A 24,565-nucleotide genomic window follows, 5' to 3' on the forward strand; every position below is an offset into this window, starting at 1 on the left:
ATGAAAACTTAAAAAATTAATGAGTGGTCAATTTTAACTTATAAGTAATACACCAAAAAGTTAAAATTTATAACTAATGCGCTAAAAGGTAAAAACTACTCCGTAGTCTGTATTTTATATAAGGAGTACTATGCATGTATTGCATGCATGTGATCAGTACTACTAATAATAATAATAATTATTATTATTATTATTATTATTATTTATTATTATTATTATTATTATTATTATTAAAGTGATGACTAATATTGGAGAGTAGGTTAATGAAAATTTTTTTCTTCTTAAACTTGTGAACTAATTCTCATATATGAGACACTCTTAAAACAATGCTAAATTAGGGATGTAATCGAGCCGATTTGAGCTCGAGTTTGGGTGAGCTTGAAAATTTTAGCTTGAGCTCAGAATCGGCTTGTAACTCTCCGAGCTTAAAAAGCTAAAGCTTGGAATCGGCTCAGAATAGGCTCGAGTTCGATTAAATCATTATTTTATTTACTTTTTTTTCTTTTAAAATAAAATTTAAAATAAATATATATTTTAAGATAAATATCAAATATCAAATACTTAATTAATATAATAAAAATATAATCATAAATGTTAAAATAACATTTTTTTTTTGAAGGAAAATATCAATTCATTAATAAAACGCCAAACGACACTTACAAAAGATAGGTATAATCGAAAATAATTCTAATAGAAACCAAAGGACAAATTTCTCCTGTAAAACTACGGATCTCAAAACATGATATGACAATTCGGCTCGTCCTTGTATCGCTCTCTTCATGTAGCTTTTAAGGGGACCCTTCGTTTGATTCTTTGATGGAGAAAATTTACCTGCTATTGTCACCATAGATCGCTGACGAATAACGCATATCCATTGTAGAGTCGTATGATGAATCATCAACAAACCGCTCTTATCTATAATTCCAATAATAATACTAAACCCTAGAAAGACAAGGACTGAAAAAACTCTGAAAATAGAGACGGAAAAACAGATCTCACCAAAAGGGAGACTTTTATTGATTAATTCATAATATTTCATACTAGTAATTGATAAATGAAACTAGGGGCTTACCATCAATCAATGATCGATGGAAGCCCCAAATTTGATTAATGGAGGCTAGGGTTTTTTTTAGAGAGGAGGAGAAAGTTTTTTGGAAGGGAATGTTATTTTAACATTTGATTAAGAACAAATATAGTTGCAAAATACTAAAATTGAGGAATAAAAAAAATCAAACGAGCCAAAACAAGCTTCCGATTCGAGCTTTACTAAGCTCGAAATCGGCTCATATTTGTTCAAGAACGGTTCAAAATCAGCTCAGGATCATTTTTGACCAATTTCGAGCCAAACTATGACCGAGCTAATTCTGAGTGCTTTATGATTTAGCTCAGATCATTTACAGTCTTAAGGCTTATGTGAGACCTCGCATAAGGTAAAATAGGGCGGTTACTATTTTATTTTCCCTTTTTATTTTGTTTTTTAATTAGTTTTTAGTATGTTTAATGGTATGTCTCATACTAATTTTCGTTTGGTTCAAAGTATCAAAATGGATTGGAATGAATTTTGATGCCATAGAGGTATGGAGTTAGAGTCTCATACTTATTTACAAGTGTTTGGTTCGATCTTGGAATGGATTGAATATAGTAATAGGGTGGAATGGATTTAGAAACTTGTGTGTATACATGGGTATGAGATTGCAAGGGATTGGAATGAAGTTATAATCCATTGTATATCTAACTTCTTTCCAAAACCCTCCAACCAACCATTAGAATTGATGAATCCATTCCAATCTATTCCAAAAGTTCCAACCAAACACCCGTAAAATTGTCTTCCACAAGATTTACTTTCTAAAAAATTTTTTTAAAACTTTTAAAGAAATATATTAATGAGCAATATCTCATACTAATTATAATCACATTATAATCACAAATAGGGTAACAAATCAAAGAGTTCTTTTTTTTGGGTGGGACCTATTATGGAAAACAACGCGCTTATACATACGTTATATGTTGTTGAGTTAAAGTAACATCTTTTAGGACATTAATCCTTCTATGGATTAATTATATAACAACATGAAAATGCAAATATTTGATGACGCTAACTTATTTTCCTAGTCGATTAACTAGCCATTTAAGAGGCACGAATACTTTTACCATCTAACGTATCTAGTCTAGCGACACTATATCAGACACTAACACATTCATGACACACGGAATCGCGTGTTGGACATTGAACATCTCATGTTTAATTTTTTTTTAATATTTTAAAAAATTGGACACTCCGTAGACACTCGAGAACATTTCAACTCACCATAATACAAATATCATATGATGTGATTTAAAAACCTTTTATGATAAAACCATGTTCATCTTTGCATACATGACATTTGTGTATATGTTAAAATATGGATTTATTATTAATCTAATCGTTAGATTTTCATTAATTAACATATACCATATATAATTTGAATTTTTTTAGAAAAAATTTAATACAAAATACTTTCATAACTATAAAATATATATGTTGAATACATTTAAAAAACGAGTCCCTTGTCTTATCTTTCATGGGATCTTGTATCACGTGTCCGTGTTGGTATCCATTTCAGTGCTATCTGACTAGTCGTTAATATGGTACTTTATTTCCATACTCGTCTCACTTTACCTACATCTTTTGCTACATTTCTCAACTTCTTTTTCCAAAAATTATTATATATATATCCCAACAAATATTGTTGCACTCATTTAAACCTAGCCAAACCCCCAAAAACACATTAGAACTTATTACCAAATTTTCTTTAAAAAAAATGTCTCAAGAAAACAATGAAAATGACCCTTTGTCATGGGAAAACCAGCCATGGGCAAATTTATGCAATGACACTTCTGATAATTCCGGGGGTGATAAGGAACTTGTCGTCCTGGATACCGGAGACAATAAGGGGAAGAAGCGAGTCCGAGGATCGATACGAAAGGCAAAAGAGAAGGGAGAAAATGAGGAGAAGAAAGAAGGGGGAGAGGATCATGAGATACACGTATGGACTGAAAGGGAGAGAAGGAAGAAGATGAGAAATATGTTTACTAACTTGCATGCTTTGCTCCCTCAACTTCCTCCTAAGGTAACATATATACTTCTAAGTTCTAACAAACTATAATAATTGGAAAATACTGATGTAAAGCGTTTTTACACAATTTATCGTAAAACGGGATCTTTCAGTAACCACTTTTACCCACTAATAGGGTTATGTTTGAATCCGATTTATAATTATAATAGTGTAAAACCGCCTTACACAAGATTTAACTCGTAATAATTATCTTCATTAATTTCATGGAAAAATTAATTAATTTCACAGAAAAGAAAAAAAATAAAAGTAAAGAGTTCATTTAGATAGACTCTTGGCCTCATTAATTTTTTATCTTAGTTTTGGGTAAGTTTCTTGTTCGAGTGTATTTTTTCCTTCTACTAGTCGGTTTAATTAATATGGATTCGAATTTTATTAAGATCATGACGATGAGAAACTCTAATTCGGAAAAAAAAAATCGAGATTTCCGGTTAACCTAAATCAACTATGGTCCTATTCTTTTGAACTTAAAGTCACTTAATTTAAATTCGATTCGATTCGAGATCGAGATCCTATAAGTTGATTCGAGATCCTATAAGTTCGATTCGATTCGAGATCCTATAAGTTCGATTCGATTCGAGATCCTATAAGTTCAGTTCAGATCCTATAAGTTCAGTTCAGTTCAGATTCTATAAGTTCAGTTCAGTTCAGATTCTATAAGTTCAGTTCAGATCCTATAAATTCAGTTTAGAAAAGTTATATATAGAGTATTATTTTTAAAAACCAATGCAAAAATATTTGACATTATTAATTATTCGATACATATATACATTATTATTTTTAAAACAAAATTATCACTCTTCTCATTATTTTTTATCGTAATGTAACGGTAGTATAATGTATGAACAAACCAATGTATATAAAGCGGAAAAACGTTATTATCTTACCTGGTGTTTTAAACTTTATTTTCTTATGAGTGTTCTATCTTGGCTGCCAACTACTTTCTTGTAAATTTTTTGTTTAATCTCAATAAAAGTTTGCGTTTTAATAATAATAATAATAATAATAATAATAAAAGTTGTGGTTTTATAAAAATAATAATAGTAATAATAATAGTAATAATAATAGTAATAGTAATAACAACAACAACAACAACAACAACAACAACAACAACAACAACAACAACAACAACAACAACAACAATAAAGTCAAATTAATTTAAGTTAATTTAAATTCGGATCGTGTAAGTTAAGTTCAGATCCTATAAGTTCAGTTCAGTTGAAATCGTATAAGTTCAGTTCAGATCCAATAAGTTCAGTTTAAATCCTATAAGTTCAGTTCAGTTCAGATCCTATAAGTTCAGTTTAGATCCTATAAGTTCAGTTCAGTTCAATTCAGATTCTATAAGTTCAGTTCAGTTTAAATCAAATCCGTTTCAGTCCAAAAGAACAGGGCCTATATATTATGATTAATTGATCTATGTCATCATGGTAGTTTATTGTTTGAGTTACTACATTTAATTTTTTAGGGTTGTCATTTTTCTATTAATTTTTTTATGAACCGTTTGGGTATTATTGCTAGTAGTTCATTAACTAGTTGTTACAACTGTGTTTGTCACCATTTGTCGGACAAATAAAATTAATTCTAATGTTTTTGCTTGATTTTCTTCCAATGGTTGAATAGGTACATATACCACGGAAACATGTCATACAATTAGGGTTTGGAATTTGGGTCACTCATATAAGTTGAGATCACTTGTCCCATTTTTATGTCTCATCTCCTGTTTCATTATCTTAATCTTGCGATATGTCATTATTTACATAAGAAAATGAATAACAATATCTATTAAGCTAATGATATGTCACAAGGATAATATAGTGGGACACAAAATGGCACAGAGATCCTCTACTGTATACCAGAGCAGATCCTCTGTCCCATTTCATGTCTCATCTTGTGTCCCATTACTTCTTATAATGACAGATTAACACTTTAAGATATAATATTATCATATTTATTATTTTAAGTGTAATGTGTCAAGATCTTAAGGAGATGAGATATAAAACGGAACATAAAAGTGGGACAAATGATCTCTACTGTATACCAGAGCAGATCCTCTGTCCCATTTCATGTCTCATCTTGTGTCTCATTACTTCTCATAATGACAGATTAACACTTTAAGATATAATATTATCATATTTATTATTTTAAGTGTAATGTGTCAAGATCTTAAGGAGATGAGATATAAGACGGAACATAAAAGTGGGACAAATGATCTCTACTGTATACCAGAGCAGATCCTCTGTCCCATTTCATGTCTCATCTTGTGTCCCATTACTTCTCATAATGACAGATTAACACTTTAAGATATAATATTATCATATTTATTATTTTAAGTGTAATGTGTCAAGATCTTAAGGAGATGAGATATAAGACGGAACATAAAAGTGGGACAAATGATCTCTACTGCTCATATACACCGCCTGAAAATTAAATAAAAATTATTTTCTTTGTCTCAATCAATAGTTTACAATTTCTTTTCTTGAGGATTTCAATTAATAGTTTGCGATTTCTTTTTCTAGTAAATAAATCAATTCATACGGGTGAGGACCACTACATTTCCTCCTCATTTCAAGTTGCTTTTGATTTTCGTAATAATTATAAATTCATTCATCTCTGCTTACCTAATAATCGTGTATAAAGCAATTGTAAACTATCCAGTGGGACGGAGGGAGTATGTTGCATGAATGACAAACCTGATTTAGCATACTAACCACGCAAATTCTTATTTCAGATGAGCCATTTTCATCTAAAACAATAAGACGGGATTTTGTGACCATTTTATGGTCAAATGTAACCACAATGATCTGGCTAGTATTGTAACTTATTCGTAACTTTTTTTTCCAAAAATGATCACATTTGGTGGTAAAATTGTCTCAAAACCCCGTCTTCTTATTACATACGAAAATGGCGTGTCTTAACGAAGACCAACTTTATTAACCAAGTAATGAAAAAATAAGAATTGTCATGCCATCAATTTTGTTTAATACTCCGTATTATATTAACGAGATCTCACGAATTCCTCGTAAAAACAGTTTTCCTAAATCTTTGGCACTCATGTTAATTACAGTAAAAATGAACTAGTAATTAATATCTTATTGAAAAACGATATTACTTCAATTTTTTTTAGATGTGCCTTAATAATACATGTTAATAATCTTAAAAAATAAAAATACGGAGCACGGAATAGAACCTCAATGGAAAATGAATACAATTTTTTACTTCCAATTTTAATGCATTCTTTAACTTTTCTTTTAGAATTATTCTTTAATATACAACTTTCATTTTTTTTTAATATACATTTTTGTTTTAAAAATTTCCAAATATTACCGTTCCCTCAGCCAAGTAGTCTAAATTTTCTCTTTTCATTCTATTAAAAACTAATCAAATCATCCTAAATTATTCAATTTTGGATTTTAATTTTCACGTCAAACAAGTAATTAATTCGTTTATCAATATTTAAATTAATTTGTAGTCGATTAAGTTGATTCAATCATTTTTATTTATAATTAGGGTTTTTATTTTTCAATTAGGATTTTGATTTAAAAAATGGTTGTGGTGGCGACTGGCGAGGGGTGGAGATTGGAGAATAAAGGGAGGCGTCTAGCGGCAAAGGTAGAGGAGGAAAGTGGTTCCGGGGTGGCGAGGCGGCAAGGGTGGGGGAGAGAGGTGGTGCACTTTAAAGGAAAAAATAAATAAATAGATGTATTACCTTAACAATAAATAGGAGATCAACATTCTTCTTTATTAATATCTCATTCTTGCTTTACTTGGACAAAATATCATTTTTAATAAGTTTGAAAAGTCAAAAGGAAATTAAATTAAGTGATTTCTTTTCATTTAAAGCAAAACTTTTCTTAAAAATAAATTAATTAAATGCTCAAAGCAAGTGCAATGGAAGAACTTTACTTTGTCAAGTCATTCTTTGTCAATTTCTAAATTTAAGAACTTTATTATCTTACAATGAAAGAACTTTTGCTAATTTCTTAATTCGGACCCACTACTAATTTTTCTCATCTCTAAACTATTATTTTACTTCTTGAAATTATCAAAGAACTTGGTTCTTAAAAAAGGACCAAGTTTTTATTTTAACAAACTCAATATACCTTATCAATGGAAAGAACTTTATTTTTAAAGTTCTTATTGACAATCTCGAGATTAAAACCCACCATTGCACTTGCTCTCATAATCTATATCCGAGTTTTAAGATAAGTTGTTTTATATATACAAATATTAGACCTGACAAATGGGTCAATCGGGTCGGGTTCGGGTCGTGCCAATTCTTAGTACATTTTACACTATTAGACATGACACATTCTTAGTACATTTTACACTATTTTTACTTAAAATTGTTATTGATCTCTTAATAAATTTATAGAGATATCATCTCAGAGAAAACATAATCTATCTTATAAGAGAATTACCTGTACTCGTAATAATTTGTAGCCAATTATTATTTTCACGATGATTTTTTTTTTTTGGTGAAGTTATTTTCACGATGATTGAACACGGGACTCATACGTTATTATAATTTCATATTTTCACCAACCGATCTTTTTTTATTTCATTTTGTCATCACAGGCAGACAAAACATCAATTGTCGATGAGGCAATACACTACATAAAAACCCTAGAATCCACCCTCCAAAGGCTACAAAAACAAAAACTAGACAAGTTCCGAGTGGGACTAGGAGGCCCGTCCAAGAGTCTAGCCCATGAGCCCACAATCGGAGCGACTTCAAGGCTAGCCATGCTCTCTACAAGGGAGGCTTTCATGGCCGATCAAGTATCGACCATGGTAGGGAAACCAAACACAACATCCTTATCAACCTCAGCTTCTTATCACCTTCCAGTGGTCATTCAAACATGGACATCCTCTAATGTTGTGCTCAACATTTGCGGAAATGAGGCTCAATTTACGGTCTATGCGTCGAAGAAACTTGGCATGTTTACTACTCTTTGCTGTATTCTTGAGAAGCATAAGCTGGAGGTTGTTACAGCAAATATTTTCTCCCATGCTGATCGCTCTGTTTACATGATCCAGGCTCGTGTAAGTTGCTAATTATTTCTTTTTGTTCTAGTCTATATGTCTTTTTTATTTTTTGGGTATACCATTCAGTTTAGTCCGAATTTATGCCACGCCAATACGCCCGGACCATTATCTCATGCTCTTTATTTTTGTTCTAATTTATTTACTCCGTATATGCATGTTAACATGTTATTTAAATCAAGTTCGGGTTATTTCAGATGTCAAATATGAGTCAAATTTGTTACGTGTTGTTTTTTTATTAAAGGTTATGGGCAACAATTAAATACGAGTAGGAATTATATAAATAGACCATTATACACTTGTATAAATATACCACGATAACAATTATATTAAATAGGAATTATATTACAACCATCAATTCCATGCCTAATCAATAACTATAGTAGTATAAGATTGTTTTATAGTGTATAGATCAATTCATATACTCCGTATAGAATTTTATATATATGTATAGACATAGTAATAAACACGAGTGTTTAATCAATAATAAAATGATTTCTCTATAAGACAGTTTTATCTACGGAGTATAATTTATGCTTCATATTTTCGTATCTTATTTTGTCGACATTTGACCTTTTTTTTTTGTTACTTGTCGAGAATTCAAGATCTCCGTTAAATATTACTCCGTAATTTAATTTGAAATCATAGTGAATTTTATAGCTACTTCCTATGTTTAACTTTGCTTTGAACTTCAGGTGGCGAATGGAGGTGGTGATCAATTTTCTGGACTAATGAATGTGGAAGAAATGTACAAGCAAGCAGCTGGAGAGATGATGATGTGGGTTTCTTCTTAATCTATTTTACCATTAACTTTGAGAACTATTGAGGCAATTTTGTTCGAATTTGTGAACGATCAATCAGGCGATTGACTTTATATCTCAAGAGATATAGAACCCAAAACTATAAGCTTTGCTCCGAATATTGTCATGATTTCTTTTGGCAAAACGCTTCATGTTTGTTTCTAAAAAAAAAATTATTTGAGTTGAATCATTTTGGTTGGTTAGTTCGAGTAATTAGAATATTTGATTTTATAACAATTGATTCATTTTAGGTCGATTAGTTTAACATTTTTCTATTTATAATTCGTGATTAAATTGAGGATTCGTCAATTGTTTGTTATTCAATTTTAGTTGTTAGTTTCGATTTGTCAATTAAATCGCTTGTCGATGGTTTAATGAAGTGTTTGGAGGCGAGATGGGTAATTTGGGTATTTCATTAAAATTGTCGACGATTTAAATAATTTGTCAACAACGAATAGCAGCCCCCTTTGATAAACACATGGATATGAATAGAGCTGGCAAGTCTAGCCGACCTGGTTGACCCGGTCCGACCCGAGACGACCTGTAACCTTACATGGCTTAATGATCATTGACCTGAACTCGAATCCGATCCCGTATTGACCCGATTTACTTGATGGCCCGACAATTAGTAAGCTTAATATTGCCCAAATGAAAAAATTTAGTACTCCCTCCACATCTATTTGTTCTACCCATTTGCTTTATACACGATATCCTAAACGATATTTTGACCGTCGTTTTATCCATTTATATGCATTTTTTTTAATGAAAATAAATTATTATGAAAGATTTTTTAATAACAAAATTAACTATGTAAATATCATGTTATGAAATATTATACTTTATACTTTGTTTATGGTCAAAGTTTTCAAAAGTTGACCTCCGAAAAAGGTAAATGGATAGAACATTATAGATGTGTAGACTGGAGGGAGTATTTAGTTTGATACGTTTGACTTAATTATGAAGTAACTAAACCAAGAGTAATAATCAGGGCCTAATTTTAAGGTCAAAAAATAAAATAACTGACCCGATAATGACCTTACCCAACCCAGGCGTGATAACGACCTGACCCAAACCCAACTCGACCCAAAAGGATAGGCTGACCCATTATGTCCCAAATACCTGACCCAACTTAACCCGATCTAAACTCGACTGACCCAATTACCACCTTTAGATATGAACCCCACCCGAAATACGTTATAGGTGGATCAATGTATCATTCTATACCATCACCAAAAAAAAAGCCCGCGGTTAAGTAATTCCCTTCTCTCATCATGGCCTGACATCTTCCATTAATTTGGTGGAAGACATAACATTAAAATTAGAAATAACTCTTATTTACACTTGATAGAGCTAGTCAAAAGTGTCGAGTCAATACTCAATAAGGCCTTCTTAAGCCTAGTTTGGTTTCATTTAAGGGACTTTTGTCGGAATAATGAGCTAGTCTTCCCGTCCCATTGGTGATACGAAAATTGCGCGGAAGCGGTTTAATAGAATAAAGAACAATAATGAAATAAGGATATTTGCTTCGAAATCTGTCTAGAAATCGAAACAATGGGATATTTGCGCGATCTAGACCTATAGATCGAACAATGGTGATTGAATCGCAAGACCTATTGCTATCAATCGAGTTAGAGTTTGAAACGCGTCAAACAATAACAATTTCGGAACGAAAACGCGTCGATCCTATGTTTACAGAACTTGCAAACACGAAAAAGCTTTTGCTTCAATTTTTAGTAATTCTCAATCGATATTTAAAACGTAGCACGCCCTATGCCTTATATAGGCTTACAATCATCTAACCCTAGTACCTTTAGGAGATATTATTCTTGTACAATAAGAAAACTAACTTTAGGAAAGAAATAACAGAAAGCAGAAATAAGTAAACTTCCTAAAAACTGAGATAAGGAGATAAATAAACTAGGAAATAAATTAATGAATTTTTAAACACTTCCATTTTTGGATCATCCCCTCCCTCTTCGAAAGGAATTGACCTCAATTCATGTAGCCTCAATATGCCGGGATCAAAGATGAATATTACAAACCCGAACAAACTCGAACAAATAGTCGAACAATCTTTGATGCCATCCAGCAGCTCATTTACCTTTTTAAAGTTCTAGACCTACTCGTGCCAGCCACCCCACCACCCTCCGTGCACAAGTCTTAACATTCTACCCCGAACCACTTCAGTTTTACATTCAAATTTCTCCCCTTCAAGTGGATGATTATCAACAGAAGAATTAATAGATTTTGTAACTTGAAGATCGATACCTTCCACTAACTCCTCCTCATCATAATCGTCAAAAATAGGAGGTGATGTCGGATCAAAGTTAACATTCTCCTCGTAGGTGCTTTGACTTGAGAATACTCCCGACATGTCTTCTTTTTGCCCTTTTTTTCAGTTTTTTCTTTTCGCGGATGAGCAATACCACGTCGTGAACAGTAACCCTTTTTTTAAAAAAAAAACCGTCACGCCTTGTTACTAGAAACTTGCTCCTGAGATGCAAAACAATTTAACCCTCAAACTACCTGCTTGAGTTTAACCCTTGAACTCCAATTGCAATCAGAAATTCAACTAACAACTTGGTTTTGACACGCCTAGGATCGTCTAGATTTAAGAAAATCAAGAGCCGAAGCTCTGATACCACTTATGATACGAAAATTGCGCGGAAGCGGCTTAATAGAATAAAGAACAATAATGAAATAAGGATATTTGCTTCGAAATCTGTCTAGAAATCGAAACAATGGGATATTTGCGCGATCTAGACCTATAGATCGAACAATGGTGATTGAATCGCAAGACCTATTGCTATCAATCGGGTTAGAGTTTGAAACGCGTCAAACAATAACAATTTCGGAACGAAAATGCGTCGATCCTATGTTTACAGAACTTGTAAACACGAAAAAGCTTCTGCTTCAATTTTTATTAATTGTCAATCGATATTTAAAACGTAGCACACCCTATGTCTTATATAGGCTTACAATCATCTAACCCTAGTACCTTTAGGAGATATTATTCTTGTACAATAAGAAAACTAACTTTAGTAAAGAAATAACAGAAAGCAGAAATAAGTAAACTTCCTAAAAACTAGTAAACTTTCTAAAAACTGAGATAAGGAGATAAATAAACTAGGAAATAAAATAATGAATTTTTAAACACTTCCATTTTTGGATCAATTGGTTGCTGTGATTAACGTGTTTTAATGCATATATGGAGCATGGTTTTGAGAGGACAGTTCGGAATCCCGAGCAAGTGCCTCTAACAACACCCCGAAGCAAGCAATCAAGTGAAGACGGACTCCAAACGAGCTAGCATAGAAGTTGTCATCCCTTGGTGAACAAGAATGAAGGCCAAAATGGTGAAAGAAGCTTTACAAGATGAAGAATTTGGAGCGGAGATCAGTCCAGGACGCAGCCTGTGCCGTTTGACGCAGGCATGCGGTGGATGACGCAGCCTGCGTTCTCAGCCTTTGAGAGTTGATCATCCGTCTTAAACCATTTCGTAGAAGCCCAAATTAGGTTTAACCTAGAGGGGAGTGCAGCCATATATATAGTTCATGATTTGAAGACCTAGTTTATCACATCATTATTGAATAATCTCAAACTTGTATGTTAAGGAAGAACTTGGTATTTTGGAGAAAAGTTGTAATCTTTGGTTGGATTTTGATGTCAATCTTTCCATTAATCTTAGATTCATATATGGTTAAGGAAGGCTAGACCTTTTGCTTGGTGTAATTTGGTAGACACTACTTTCCATAAGCCTTAAGCCTTGTAAGAATCTCTTAATCTTTCCTCAATAATTATTCCATAATCCTTGATTTTCATGTTTACGTTGGATGTTATTGTGTTAGGAATGATCAACCTTGCTTGTTAATCATCTTACTATTGCAATCCTTGTAGCAAGCTAGCATCTTTATGAATTTGGTTTAAAGTTTGTATCTTTGTGAGTGGAATTTGCATGTTGATCCTTGGGTTAGTTGGATTAAGCCTCCTAAATGATTAATCTTGACTTCTTTTGTTGATCTTAATGCTCTTGTGTGTAAGCCCTCTTGTGGTTTTTAATTGGGTGACCATATAGGTAGGATTAACTACTCTAGCTTAGGAGCAAGTAATCACCATCTTATGAAAGTTGTTGAGTGATTGTTGAGGGAAGAAAAGAGAGGATCTTTAAGCTTAGGAAGTAGTTGTTGAGCCTTGTTACACCAAGTTTCTCCCTTATATTGATTCTTGCATACTAGTTGTTTGTTGAATTGTCTCAATAGGAAAATCTCCATTTTTACTCTTTTTCATGTTGGTTCCAACAAATGTTTTTTCCATCTATGTTTCCTACAAGTTGAACATTGTGAATAGCCATTGTTTGTGATTAGTTTAAATTGTTGAGTCTAAATTGTCATTAGTGTCTTAATTAATAAGGAGGAGTCTTGGACTTCAAAATAAGGAGGAGTCTTAGTGACTAATTGTTGGTCAATAATTTACAATTCGAGTCTTAGTTAAAAGTCCTTCCCTTGGGTTCGACCCTAGCTTGCCATTTTACTACCATTATTGTTAGATGTTAGTAGAGTATAGTTAGGTCTATAAATTGTTAATTTGATAGTTAATTCTAGTAATAACGACGACCAATAATTTACCTATCTACCCTCGATCACTAATTTTCTTCTCTTATCATGAGAGGTCTCTCAATAAACGGTGACTCTATAAACATTTCGTGGGTTTAGTGAATGGCATCCGTGCAACAAGGAATCAAGGATAGGCCCCTAATTTTGATCTCCAAAATTTACCCTCGATCACTAATTTCAATTCGTTGTTTACGCATTCTGAAAACAATCAAGGTATGTTAATCTCTTTCATTCCAAAATAAATAAACGAAATTATTATTATGCATCTGATTAGCTAATACGAGCTCAATTCTTGTGGTTTTTCATGATTTACTCATATAAATCTTTGATTTTAATTCAATTTGTCTTGTATTTGGTATTTTAGGTTCAATGATTTTTCTTTGTTAGTTGTAGTCTCATTTTAAGTGTCGTCAGTTAATTGTAGTCTCATTTAATACTCCCTCCATCCCAATCATTTGTTTACCTTCGGTAAACATATTGCATTATTCAATCTGTTAATTGGCAATGAAATACTTTGTTCGTTATTGTATTTGTATGAATGGTGTTGTTGGTAATTACTCCCTCCCCGTCACTATATTGTTCCCATTTGATATGGGCACAATACTTAAGGAAAAGTATTAAAATAGGAGTAAAAGAGTTGTGTGGGGTTGGTGATAGGAGAGAGGAATGAATAAAATAAGAGTAAAAGTTTCTAAAAATAGAAAGGGGAACATTAGTTGAATAATCCGTTTCGGGAAAGAGGGAACATTATAGTGACTGAGAGGGAGTATATAGAAGCGGAATATTTTGTGATCTTTGAATGCCGGAAAATCAACTCAGGTAGTTCTAAGTTTGACCGTGGTCGATAGTCAGGGACGTAAACAGAAATCCTAGTTAGGTGAAGGAAATGTTGTGGGGGCACATAAAAAAAAATCAAGTGAAATTTCAAGTCCCTCATTGCTTAGGGGGGCTGCGTAGTTCCGCCACTGTTACTGATGTATAGTGCAAGATGATTGTGTCACATAAATAAAATTTGGGAAAGAGAAAAAGGACCTTAGCGTTGTAGGAGACTAGCTATGGAAGATGAAAGTACATTTAAGTTCAGGCTAGCAGACTCGATGCATGTATTTGGGGTAGAGGGATGGCCATGGTCGAGGCCACAAGAAGGAATGCCATGATATCTGCAAAAATCATAGATAGGTGACTAGCCATGATGCGTGCGTTTATCACATGAAAGGCATGCACCAAATGCTTATCTTCATGCACCCAAAGGCGTGCCATGGCCAGGGTACTAGTTACTGCCGGCCACAATGACCATGTAATGGGAGAACTTGACCTCTATAATATCTGCCAGTTTCTTTTAGTGTGACTTGGTGTTTGGAATTGCAACTAAGAATGACATTGTCGCCCCGTATGAAATGAAACACGACACTAGTCAGTAGATTTGAAAGCTACAAGTCTATAACTCATCCGTGAAACATTTTCTTGGAACAGTGTATGTCTCCAAAGTCAAAAACCATATGATAAATGCCATAGAGTTATATGTTGTGAACAAATGTTATGCTTTACCCCTTACATTGTGACATTGTAGATCATGCAAGCATTCTTGGCATTAACTAATCATATTATTGACAAAAGTGGGTCTCGATATAGGAGCTTAGGTGGACTTAGGGGGTGTGTGGATAGCAAAAGTGGAGGGAAAAGGAGGGGAAGGGGAAGGGAGGGGACATGAGGAGCAGGTGTTTGGATACAATTTCCCTCCAAATCTTGCCTATATGAGAGATTTTAGTTTGCCTTGGATGAGGGAAAATGGATCCCTCCAAACCCCTCCCCCTCTATTTCCCTCCCTTCTTGTTTGCTATCCAAACAAGGGATATTAAGTTCCCTACTCTCCCTCCCTTTCCTTTCCCTCCAAATCCCTCTATGTTTGGATAGCAAAAGTGGAGGGAAAAGAAGCTCTTTAACTCATTATGACATGGAAGTCAAGTATAGTAAAATAAATTTTAGGTTGTACAAGTACTACACATTCTACAGAAAATTTTGTGGGAATGGTATGATTGTGTGAATTGGTTTAAATTTATGGACAAGTACAATATGAATCACATGGATGCTTTCAGCACGTACGGTATCCTAATTGACTGAAAACCATGTATCTGCGACTGTTTCTCTGTGTAGCTCATTGTCATAAGATACTCCTCTCTAATTGAGTGCAAATATATGTTTGGGGCTTTTTAAAATTTGTGGTTTTGCCCTTCATTACTGCTGCACGCCTGCACTGCAGGATTGTTGATAGGTGTGCCTTTGTTGTTTCATGTCTTGCCGTTTCAGTTATGGTTCATGTTACCCAACCCCAAACTATTTTGAGCTAAGGTTTTGTTGTTTGAGGATTTAGTGTATACTGTATACATCAAAATATCATACAGGGCCATGCTCTGTCTTATACCAATAAACCAGTTAAATACTTGAACGTGTCTCAGTTAATAACATATAAAATCCTTCGTTTACCATTTATCACCAGTTTATGTGTTATACCTTAAACAGCAACAGTAAATTACCACTAAACAACAATAAGAATACTTTCTACAATTCTATGGTTAGCAATGGCGGGCCTTGGAAAATTTATAAAATATGCCATATTGATTTTATTTCCCCCTTTTTTTTGGGAGTGAGGGTTTTTATGGGTTATAATTTTTTTATAGTTCTACATTTTGGCAGATGATCATGTTATTGCTCGCTTAGTCTGGAGGCATTGACAAAGCCTAGCCATGTTTTCTTACTTTTGTTTTGCTTTTGAGTGTATGCATGTGAGAAGAGCAAGTAATAGTGAATACTGTATCTATCATTCTATTGATAGACCTTGTTTCAGTTGGGAAGAGGAGAGCAAGCTTGTGCGGATAAAGGTGCCTGTGCCGTTCAAAATCCTGTATTTTCGTACAAATAAATCATTCAGGTGCTGTGACTAGGAGTAGATCAGAGCCCTGATAATGCAGACAGTTGCATTACTGCGCACGCTGCCTTGCGTCTCTGACAGGTTTTTTCATTTTTCTCTACCACAAAGCACAAGATCTTCTGTTTGTTTTCGCAACTTCTCATATGGGCGATTCATGAGACTGACCCACAATATGAGTATTTGTTTCATGATTTACGTTTTTGTTTTTAATGAGATAATGGGCATACGGGTGAGGATTTTTGTTGAATTGTGTGATCTCACAGTAAATTGATGTGGGACAATCTCACAAGGATCAAGAGACAATTGTTCTCTTATTCTTTTGGAATTTGTTCCTTCTCCAGAAATATATTTTTCTCCATAATGGTTGAATGAATATTATGGTTATTAACAAATTGCAGGAGGGATGCTATTAAACATAATGATTGGACGGGCATCAGTCGGGATATATCCTGCCAATGTACTAAAAGAAGACTGCACTTCTCTGGAGAATCTATAAGGTTTCTGAGATCCGCCCAATCTCCACTTTCCACTGCCTTTCCTAATTCAAATGATGGTTTGCCAGTAGCTTTAGCAACTAATGAAACATCAACTATAAATCATTCTCCCATTCTTGAAACAAAACCGTTGTTCAGTAATTGGTCACCTCCTCGTTTTCTATGGCGGGGATTATCAGTTCCCATTCTTGCAGGACAAGTTATTTTCCGAACCCTTAAGGGTAAAATCCACTGGAGGAACACTCTCGAACAACTCGAAAGAGTTGGGCCAAAATCAGTTGCTGTTTGCCTGCTGACAGCAGCATTTGTGGGAATGGCCTTTACCATCCAATTTGTCCGTGAATTCACCCGGTTAGGATTAAATCGGTCCGTGGGTGGGGTATTAGCCCTAGCATTCTCTCGGGAACTGAGCCCAGTGGTAACATCAATCGTGGTGGCAGGCCGCATTGGGAGTGCATTTGCTGCTGAACTTGGGACCATGCAGGTATCCGAGCAAACCGACACTTTGAGAGTTCTTGGGTCAAACCCAGTCGATTACCTTGTTACGCCAAGGGTACTTGCTTCTTGCATTGCTTTACCATTCTTAACCCTAATGTGCTTTATAGTGAGCATGGCATCTAGTGCCTATTTGGCTGATAGTGTTTACGGAGTTAGTGTTCACATAATTATGAGTTCGGCCAGGAGGGCACTTAGGTCATGGGATATAATAAGCGCCATGATCAAATCTCAGGTATTTGGGGGGATTATCGCTGTCGTAAGCTGTGCTTGGGGAGTCACAACCACGGGCGGTGCTAAGGGTGTTGGTGAATCGACGACATCAGCTGTTGTTTTGTCTCTGGTTGGTATTTTTATTGCCGATTTTGCTCTTTCATGTCTTTTTTTCCAAGGGGCAGGAGATTCGCTCAAAAATTGTATATGAATTACTGTTCGTTCTGTTCTTGTGTTTGAGCTAGTAAAATTGAACCTTGTTCAAAATTGCCCGAACAGAATAAACCCGATCCAAGATGACCCATAAACGTCAAAAGTTCCCGGGATGACTAATTTGAAACAAAAATATTAGTGATCTATCGTGTCCTAAAATGACTCGAATGATTATACTCATTAGTCATTACTATTCTAACCCGAAATAACCTTATTCAAACACAATCCGAATGAATCGATTACAATGTCTAAGAGGAGTATTTATTCATTAGGCTGAGCCATACCATGGTCAACTTTGTGTCAAAAGATTTCACATCTTGTAACTTGGAAATTGAGTTGTGCATGGGTATTAGTGTTAAGATTATATTGAACAGTAATTATTGCATGAGACGATCCCATTATGTAAAAAGATAATTCATTTGTTGACATTAGATGAATAGTTTTCTTATGAAAATGCAAGTCTCGCAGTGTAAAACCGTCTTATTCTATGACTTGTGTATATTGAAATCGTTTAATTCTTCTCTCACTTTTTGTGAAAGTAAAGAAAGAAGACATGGCACATGATAGGATGCAAAGCAAAAAAAGTGAACAGACCCATATGATAACCGAATTCTTGTTTCAAATGAAAGATGGGATTTTGTGACCATTATATTTCCCAATGGTCTAGCTAAATTTACGGTTTATGGTAACTTATTTTTCAAAATTGGTGAAATTCTCAAAATTCCGTCTTTTTGGAAAAGACCAAAATAACACATTTGAAGGGAGACGAACAGGATTGATAATGTTCCAAAAAAGTAGTAGTTAATAGGTGGATTGATTTACATATTTGTAGAAAGCAACACACTTTCCAAGCAACAAATCTCCTGATGATTCACAATAGAGGCATGCAATGTTTCTTGTCGCATTACTATTTCTATAATACGTCCAATCCCGACTATTAAAACAGAATATTGTGGGAAATAAAGCTGATATATTTCTTGTCTACTACAAATTTGTACAGTTGACTGTCAACTAAAGTTTATCCTACGACTTCCTTTCTCATTTTCAAGTGTTTTATACTCTCCATTCTCCATGCTCATGGCTAATGCTATGCTTCTTTCATCTACCAACGTCCATCTTCTACCCTCGCCACAATTTCCGACTCGCTTTTCGGCAGGTTCTTTATTTGCCCTTTGTCATATATTTGGTCTCTCTACACTTGATTGCATGTAACTTCATAGTCTCAGTCATTTGTTTACATTTGATTAAAGTACCCGACTTGTCATATATTTGGTCTCTCCAGACAAATGAATGAGACGGAGGGAGTATTCTCGTGACTCAGTATATTTGACTCCATTATAAGTCTAAAGGCCATTTTCAGAGTTTTGTACAGGTCTTGATTACTGAGAATCTAGCTTTTGAGATATTAAAACTAGTGAAAATGTTGCGTATTCGATTCCCTTATACTACTATTGTATGTTTTGCGTTGTTTTAACCATTGAATGTAAGAAAGTGGCCTTCTTTTTCCATCTTTGGGCCCTTACTCTATATTTCTAAAAAAACGTCAAATAGTGTCAAGAACCAAATGGAATTAGATAAATAAAGATATATGATCAAAAGTAGAGGTGATGTTGCCCCCTGGGGTTATAGGTAGACGTTTTTGGTACGAGGACTTCCCTCCAAAAATTACTTGTATTGTGGAACCCCGTGTGGGCTTTGAAAAAAAGTAGAGGTGTTATTTGTCAAATTTTGAAATGATTGATGAAAATAGGACACTAGTGGGATATAAAGTGCATTTCTTTATCGATGATTGAAACTAATTTATCGTAAACTGCATGTTAATTTCGTTTAAGTTTCTGTTTCATAATCAGCCAACAAAATGACATGGTATGTGATTTGCAGTCGACATGACTGAATTTTATCTTTGCGTCTTTTGAACCCATAATTCTCAAGCGGCCTTGTCATTTGCACTGTTGTGAGGTGCGGCTGCTTTTTTCGAGTGGGTTTGTGTGAGACTGTCATATGATAAAACATGCTCGAAATTTGGACTCAGCTTTCTTACCTCATCTTATCGTTAGACTGTCTCATCCTTTACTCTCTTCCCCCATTAAAGTTTTTTTCTTAACTTGTAACCATTGCTCAATTCTTCTCACGAAGCAGCTTCCTTTGGAAAAGTCACGGCTACAAACCAATCAGCTATCGACACTATCCAGGTAACAACCCATTAAGCATTTAACTAACTGAGAATAGTAAAAGCATTTGGATTGATCTCACGTGTACGATCATCTCACAAAAGGCTTAAACTCAATATGCAGAGCTCAGAGGATGCCAAAGAAAAGATCAGACAAATGTTTCAAAAAGTTGAACTTTCGGTTTCAGCATATGATACTGCATGGGTAGCAATGTCCCCTTCTCCAACTTCCCCAAGGACTCCTTGTTTTCCGGGCAGTCTAGACTGGATACTGAAAAATCAGTTGGATGACGGGTCTTGGGGTCTTGCTGATCGCGATCCTTCACTAGGCAAAGACATCCTTTCGTCCACGTTAGCTTGTGTACTTGCTCTGAAAACATGGGGTGTCGGAGAACAACAAATTAGAAAGGGTATACTCTTTTCTCTACCATGATATGGCTAATGGGTTGGTTAGTCTCACATGTTAGACATGTCTTATATATATATGTATTTGTGTGATGTGAACGTGATGTTATTAGGGAGATTGATGTTCTCCTTCTGTCACAGGGCTTGACTTCATCATGTCAAAGTTCACGTCAGTGATGAATGATGAGGAGTGTATTTCTCCAATTGGCTTCGATGTCATCTTTCCTTGTCTGATCGAAAAAGCCATTGATATGGACATAAATCTCTGTTTACCACCCACGGACATTGATGCTGTGCTACAGAAGAAGGATTTGGAGCTCAAAAGGTACTCGATAGTCAATACATCTTTATTGTTAGTTACTTAGTTGTACTTACAGAGTTGATAATTCTTGAATTCTTGGAAGGGATTCGAATCATCATTTTTAGGATCAGTAAGTGTCACCCTCCTCTAGACGAGCAATGATCCTCTTCATTACTCATCAATGGACCGTATGTGAAATACGGTCCAATTTGACATACAAAAGGAAAAACAATATTGTTTTCACACTCTCTAGTCCCCCTCCTCTAGACAAGCAGTGATCCTCTCTAGGGAAAACAAGATTGACCGTTTTGGAATAAGATTTTACTCCTAAGGTTAAAATAGGGCAGAAGTGTATAGTTTCTCTGGTGTAATTTAATTTTGTTCTTATTTTTACAAAATGCCTTTTAGAATCCAAGGACAGTGTCCGACCTTCAGAAACTTGAATATGGCATATATATCAGAAGCACTAGGAAAATCACAAGATTGGGGAATGGTAATGACTTATCAACAGAAGAATGGGTCCTTATTCAATTCGCCATCAACCACTGCAGCAGCTTTTACCGAGCTTAAGGATTCACATTGCCATAGCTATCTTTGCTCGGTCTTGCAAAAATTCGGAAATGCAGGTTTGATGTTATAGTAATGTTGCGTTTTTCTTTTCACTACATAATACTCCGTATATATCAGGCTCTATACCTATGCTTGTTTTTGGCCATTTCAGTTCCAACATTATATCCTGCGGATGCATATTTTCGACTATACATGGTTGACATCCTTGAAAAAATGGGAATTAGCAGGCATTTTAAGGAAAACATTAGTCAAGTCTTGAATGAAACATTTAGGTGAGACCCTGCACTATATGATTTGACTGAAATTTGAATGAACCATGTCTTTTATTTATTTATTTTCGAAATACACAAGATTTTGCGAGTTATTTCTTTGTTTTATGTTTGATTTGATTCCTCATCAGTCATCATCTAACTTATTATTTGCACAGACAGTGGGAGGAAGGACGTGAAGACATATATTTCGATTTCAGTACATGTATGTTGGCATTTCGGCTGTTACGCCAGCATGGATATGATGTCTCTTCAGGCATGCCCTATCATTTACTCATCATATTGCTTATAAAATTTTGATTTTTCTATATTTTTGGTTGAACATTCATTGTAGTCATTTTTGTGCAGAACTCCTGGCTGACAAAAACAGCTGCATTAATCAATTCGGAGGAAGCTTAGAGGACACTCGATCTGTTTTAGAACTCGTTAAGGCATCACAAATAAAATTATATGCTCATGAATCTTACCTAGACAAAAATATATCAGACTGTAGGCATTTTCTTGAAGGGCAAATCTCAGATCATTTAACACGAGCAAACAACCGCAGGAAAAATGTAATGCAAGAGGTACCTCTTTAATGTACTGATTTGTCATTTCTCATTTCTACAATGAATTACAAATCCATGTCATATAGTTCATCCCGGAGTCCCCTCTTTCCATTTCAGATAGCTGATACCCTGAAGAGTCCATACCATGCGAGCTTGGATCGTATAGAGAACAGCATGTACATCAAAAATCATAATTGGGATGGAACTAGGGTTTTAAAATCCTCTTTAAGGCATGTCTACCATTTTTCCCATTGTCATATTTATTTCTTTTTAAGTGTAAGGGGAGTCACAAGGACAATTTTGATGATACGGGTTTTGTAACCATGGCAAGAGTACCACCATTCTTTGATGTTACCAGTTGACATTTGAAGCTGAAGGAACATTAATTCATAAATTTTGGTAAGAGCTTGAGTTTACAGTAATATTTGACAGGGGGATGTTATCGCAGATGTTCCAACTTTTTTAACCAAAATCTGTTACAACTAGCAAAGGATGATTTCAACTACTGTCAATCCATACAGAAAGACGAATTTAAGCAACTTCAAAGGTATGAAGTATAAACTACACCAATTTAAGCAGATGATCTCTCTTTCTCTAGATTCATTCTAGTTTTGTTGATTGGAAAGCAGGTGGGTTGTAGAGAGCAAATTAGACAAGCTAACCTTTTCAAGGCAGAAACTAGGCTACTGCTACTTCTCAGGTGCAGCAACAATGTTCTCCCCGGAACTGGCAGAGGCGCGCATATCATGGGCTAAGAACGGTGTCTTGACTACTGTTGTTGATGATTTCTTTGATGTTGGAAGTTGTGCAGAAGAACAGCTGAATCTTATACAGTTACTCGAAGAGTAAGCTTTCACCTCTCTCTAATTTGAGTCTTCCAGTCCTGTTTGTCTCTGAAATGTGAAATGCTCTTTAATTGACAGGTGGGACGAGAACAAGTCAACCAAAGCCTGCTCTGAGAATGTGGAAATTGTATTTTCTGCAGTTAAAGACTCAATTTATGAAATAGGGGAGAAAGCGCGGGAATGGCAAGATCGCGATGTCACAAAACACCTAGTTGAAATTGTGAGACTTCAAGCCTTAAAGACCGTCCTTTGAGTAGACCTGGCAAACTGGTCCTTCTGGTCGAGTTATTACGGGTTCAGGTTATTTCGAATGCATTGTTATCGGGTCACGGGTAGGACCTTGTAGGTCATTTTTCAGATTGTGGCTGTTAAGCTTTTTGTTTTTCGGGCCACGTTTGCCACGTCTACTCCTTGAGCGTATTGCAGGTTTCCCTCTTTCTTCCATAAATACTGACATATCAGAGTTGACTATGGGACTGGTTATTTGACAGTGGCTGAGCCTCATGAAGTCAATGTGGACAGAAGCCGAAATGTCAAGGAACAAATCAGTGCCTACAATGGAAGAGTACATGGCAAATGGGTATATTTCTTTTGCTTTGGGACCGATTGTTCTACCAGCTCTGTATTTCATTGGTCCCAAGCTATCGGAAAAGGTTATCAGAAGTGCCGACTACCAAAGGCTTTTCGAACTTATGAGCACTTGCGGGCGTCTTCTCAATGATATGCAAGGCTTTCAGGTACATTATGGATTATCCATCTTCATTGTACTTCCTTTATTGGTATAACGGAGCCATGAGGGCGTTTTTCGATGCTGGTGTACTTTAAACCCATGGCATGAGTATCACCAAGACCTAGAATAACTTATCGGACTCATGCCCAAACAGATTAAGGCAAATGTGACCCAACTTCTGAATTGAGGCTGTCCAACTCGACCAAACCGAACTTTACCGCCCTTAAATGTCCCTTGCCAAACCCAACTGCAAGCATACTCAAAAAGAGGTGGCCCAAACTGACTGGATCCGTACAGACCCAAGTGACTTTATAACTGATTTACTGTAATAAAAAGTCGTGGCTGTCTTTTTCAGAGGGAATCAGAGGATGGAAAGCTGAATGCTTTCTCATTGCGGCTTCTCCATGGCAAAGGTTCTGTCAGTAAAGACGATACTATCAAAGAATTCAAACAAACGATTGACGATAAACGGAGAGAACTTCTAAGATTGGTTTTGAGCACCGATGACAACGGCGGGGTTCCCAGAGAATGCAAAGAGGTGTTTTGGAAAATGAGCAAGGTGGTACACTTCTTTTATTTGAAGGATGATGGGTTCACTTCCAATGAGCTCAAGAGTGTTGTCAAGTCAATTCTTTATGATCCAATTGAACCATGAATGTCATTAGCAAACTTTTTGGATATTTAAATAAAAGAACTTCTGATAAATAGGTTTTCCCTTTAAATACCTGAAAATTCGTCAATTTATCTCGTAAACATCTCAAATTTGACCATAGATAAATAATTTAAATATTTAATGGACAACGGAAATATT

At 35.0% G+C, this 24,565-nt stretch overlaps 3 protein-coding genes across 4 annotated transcripts; all 3 read left to right on the top strand.

Annotated features, from left to right (window-relative positions):
- Window positions 1-2,801: 2,801 nt before the first annotated feature.
- Window positions 2,802-9,060, top strand: LOC141600771 (transcription factor bHLH95-like). The gene is made up of 3 exons (XM_074421021.1): window positions 2,802-3,110; window positions 7,692-8,159; window positions 8,855-9,060. The coding sequence occupies exons 1-3, from the start codon at window positions 2,802-2,804 to the stop codon at window positions 8,951-8,953; spliced, it is 876 nt and encodes a 291-aa protein (XP_074277122.1). The 3' UTR covers window positions 8,954-9,060.
- A 4,140-nt stretch (window positions 9,061-13,200) lies between these two features.
- On the top strand, window positions 13,201-17,970 carry LOC141599441 (protein TRIGALACTOSYLDIACYLGLYCEROL 1, chloroplastic-like). Of its 2 annotated transcripts, none has more exons than XM_074419440.1 (3): window positions 13,201-13,785; window positions 16,406-16,582; window positions 16,900-17,970. In XM_074419440.1, the coding sequence occupies exons 2-3, from the start codon at window positions 16,536-16,538 to the stop codon at window positions 17,912-17,914; spliced, it is 1,062 nt and encodes a 353-aa protein (XP_074275541.1). In that variant the 5' UTR covers window positions 13,201-13,785; window positions 16,406-16,535; the 3' UTR covers window positions 17,915-17,970. The 2 variants fall into 2 exon arrangements, with proteins under 2 accessions (XP_074275541.1, XP_074275542.1); XM_074419441.1 differs by having other exon boundaries at window positions 13,616-13,785; window positions 16,418-16,582.
- A 938-nt stretch (window positions 17,971-18,908) lies between these two features.
- On the top strand, window positions 18,909-24,476 carry LOC141599443 (ent-kaurene synthase-like 1). The gene is made up of 14 exons (XM_074419442.1): window positions 18,909-19,072; window positions 20,056-20,108; window positions 20,211-20,496; window positions 20,633-20,816; window positions 21,201-21,418; window positions 21,514-21,634; window positions 21,790-21,887; window positions 21,980-22,197; window positions 22,297-22,409; window positions 22,628-22,726; window positions 22,809-23,024; window positions 23,103-23,244; window positions 23,516-23,761; window positions 24,110-24,476. Exons 1-14 carry the CDS (start codon window positions 18,988-18,990, stop codon window positions 24,407-24,409), a joined length of 2,379 nt encoding a protein of 792 aa, XP_074275543.1. The 5' UTR covers window positions 18,909-18,987; the 3' UTR covers window positions 24,410-24,476.
- The last annotated feature ends 89 nt before the right edge of the window (window positions 24,477-24,565 follow it).

Source organism: Silene latifolia, chromosome 9 (assembly GCF_048544455.1).
Source record: "Silene latifolia isolate original U9 population chromosome 9, ASM4854445v1, whole genome shotgun sequence".
NCBI classification, from domain to species: Eukaryota; Viridiplantae; Streptophyta; class Magnoliopsida; order Caryophyllales; family Caryophyllaceae; genus Silene; species Silene latifolia.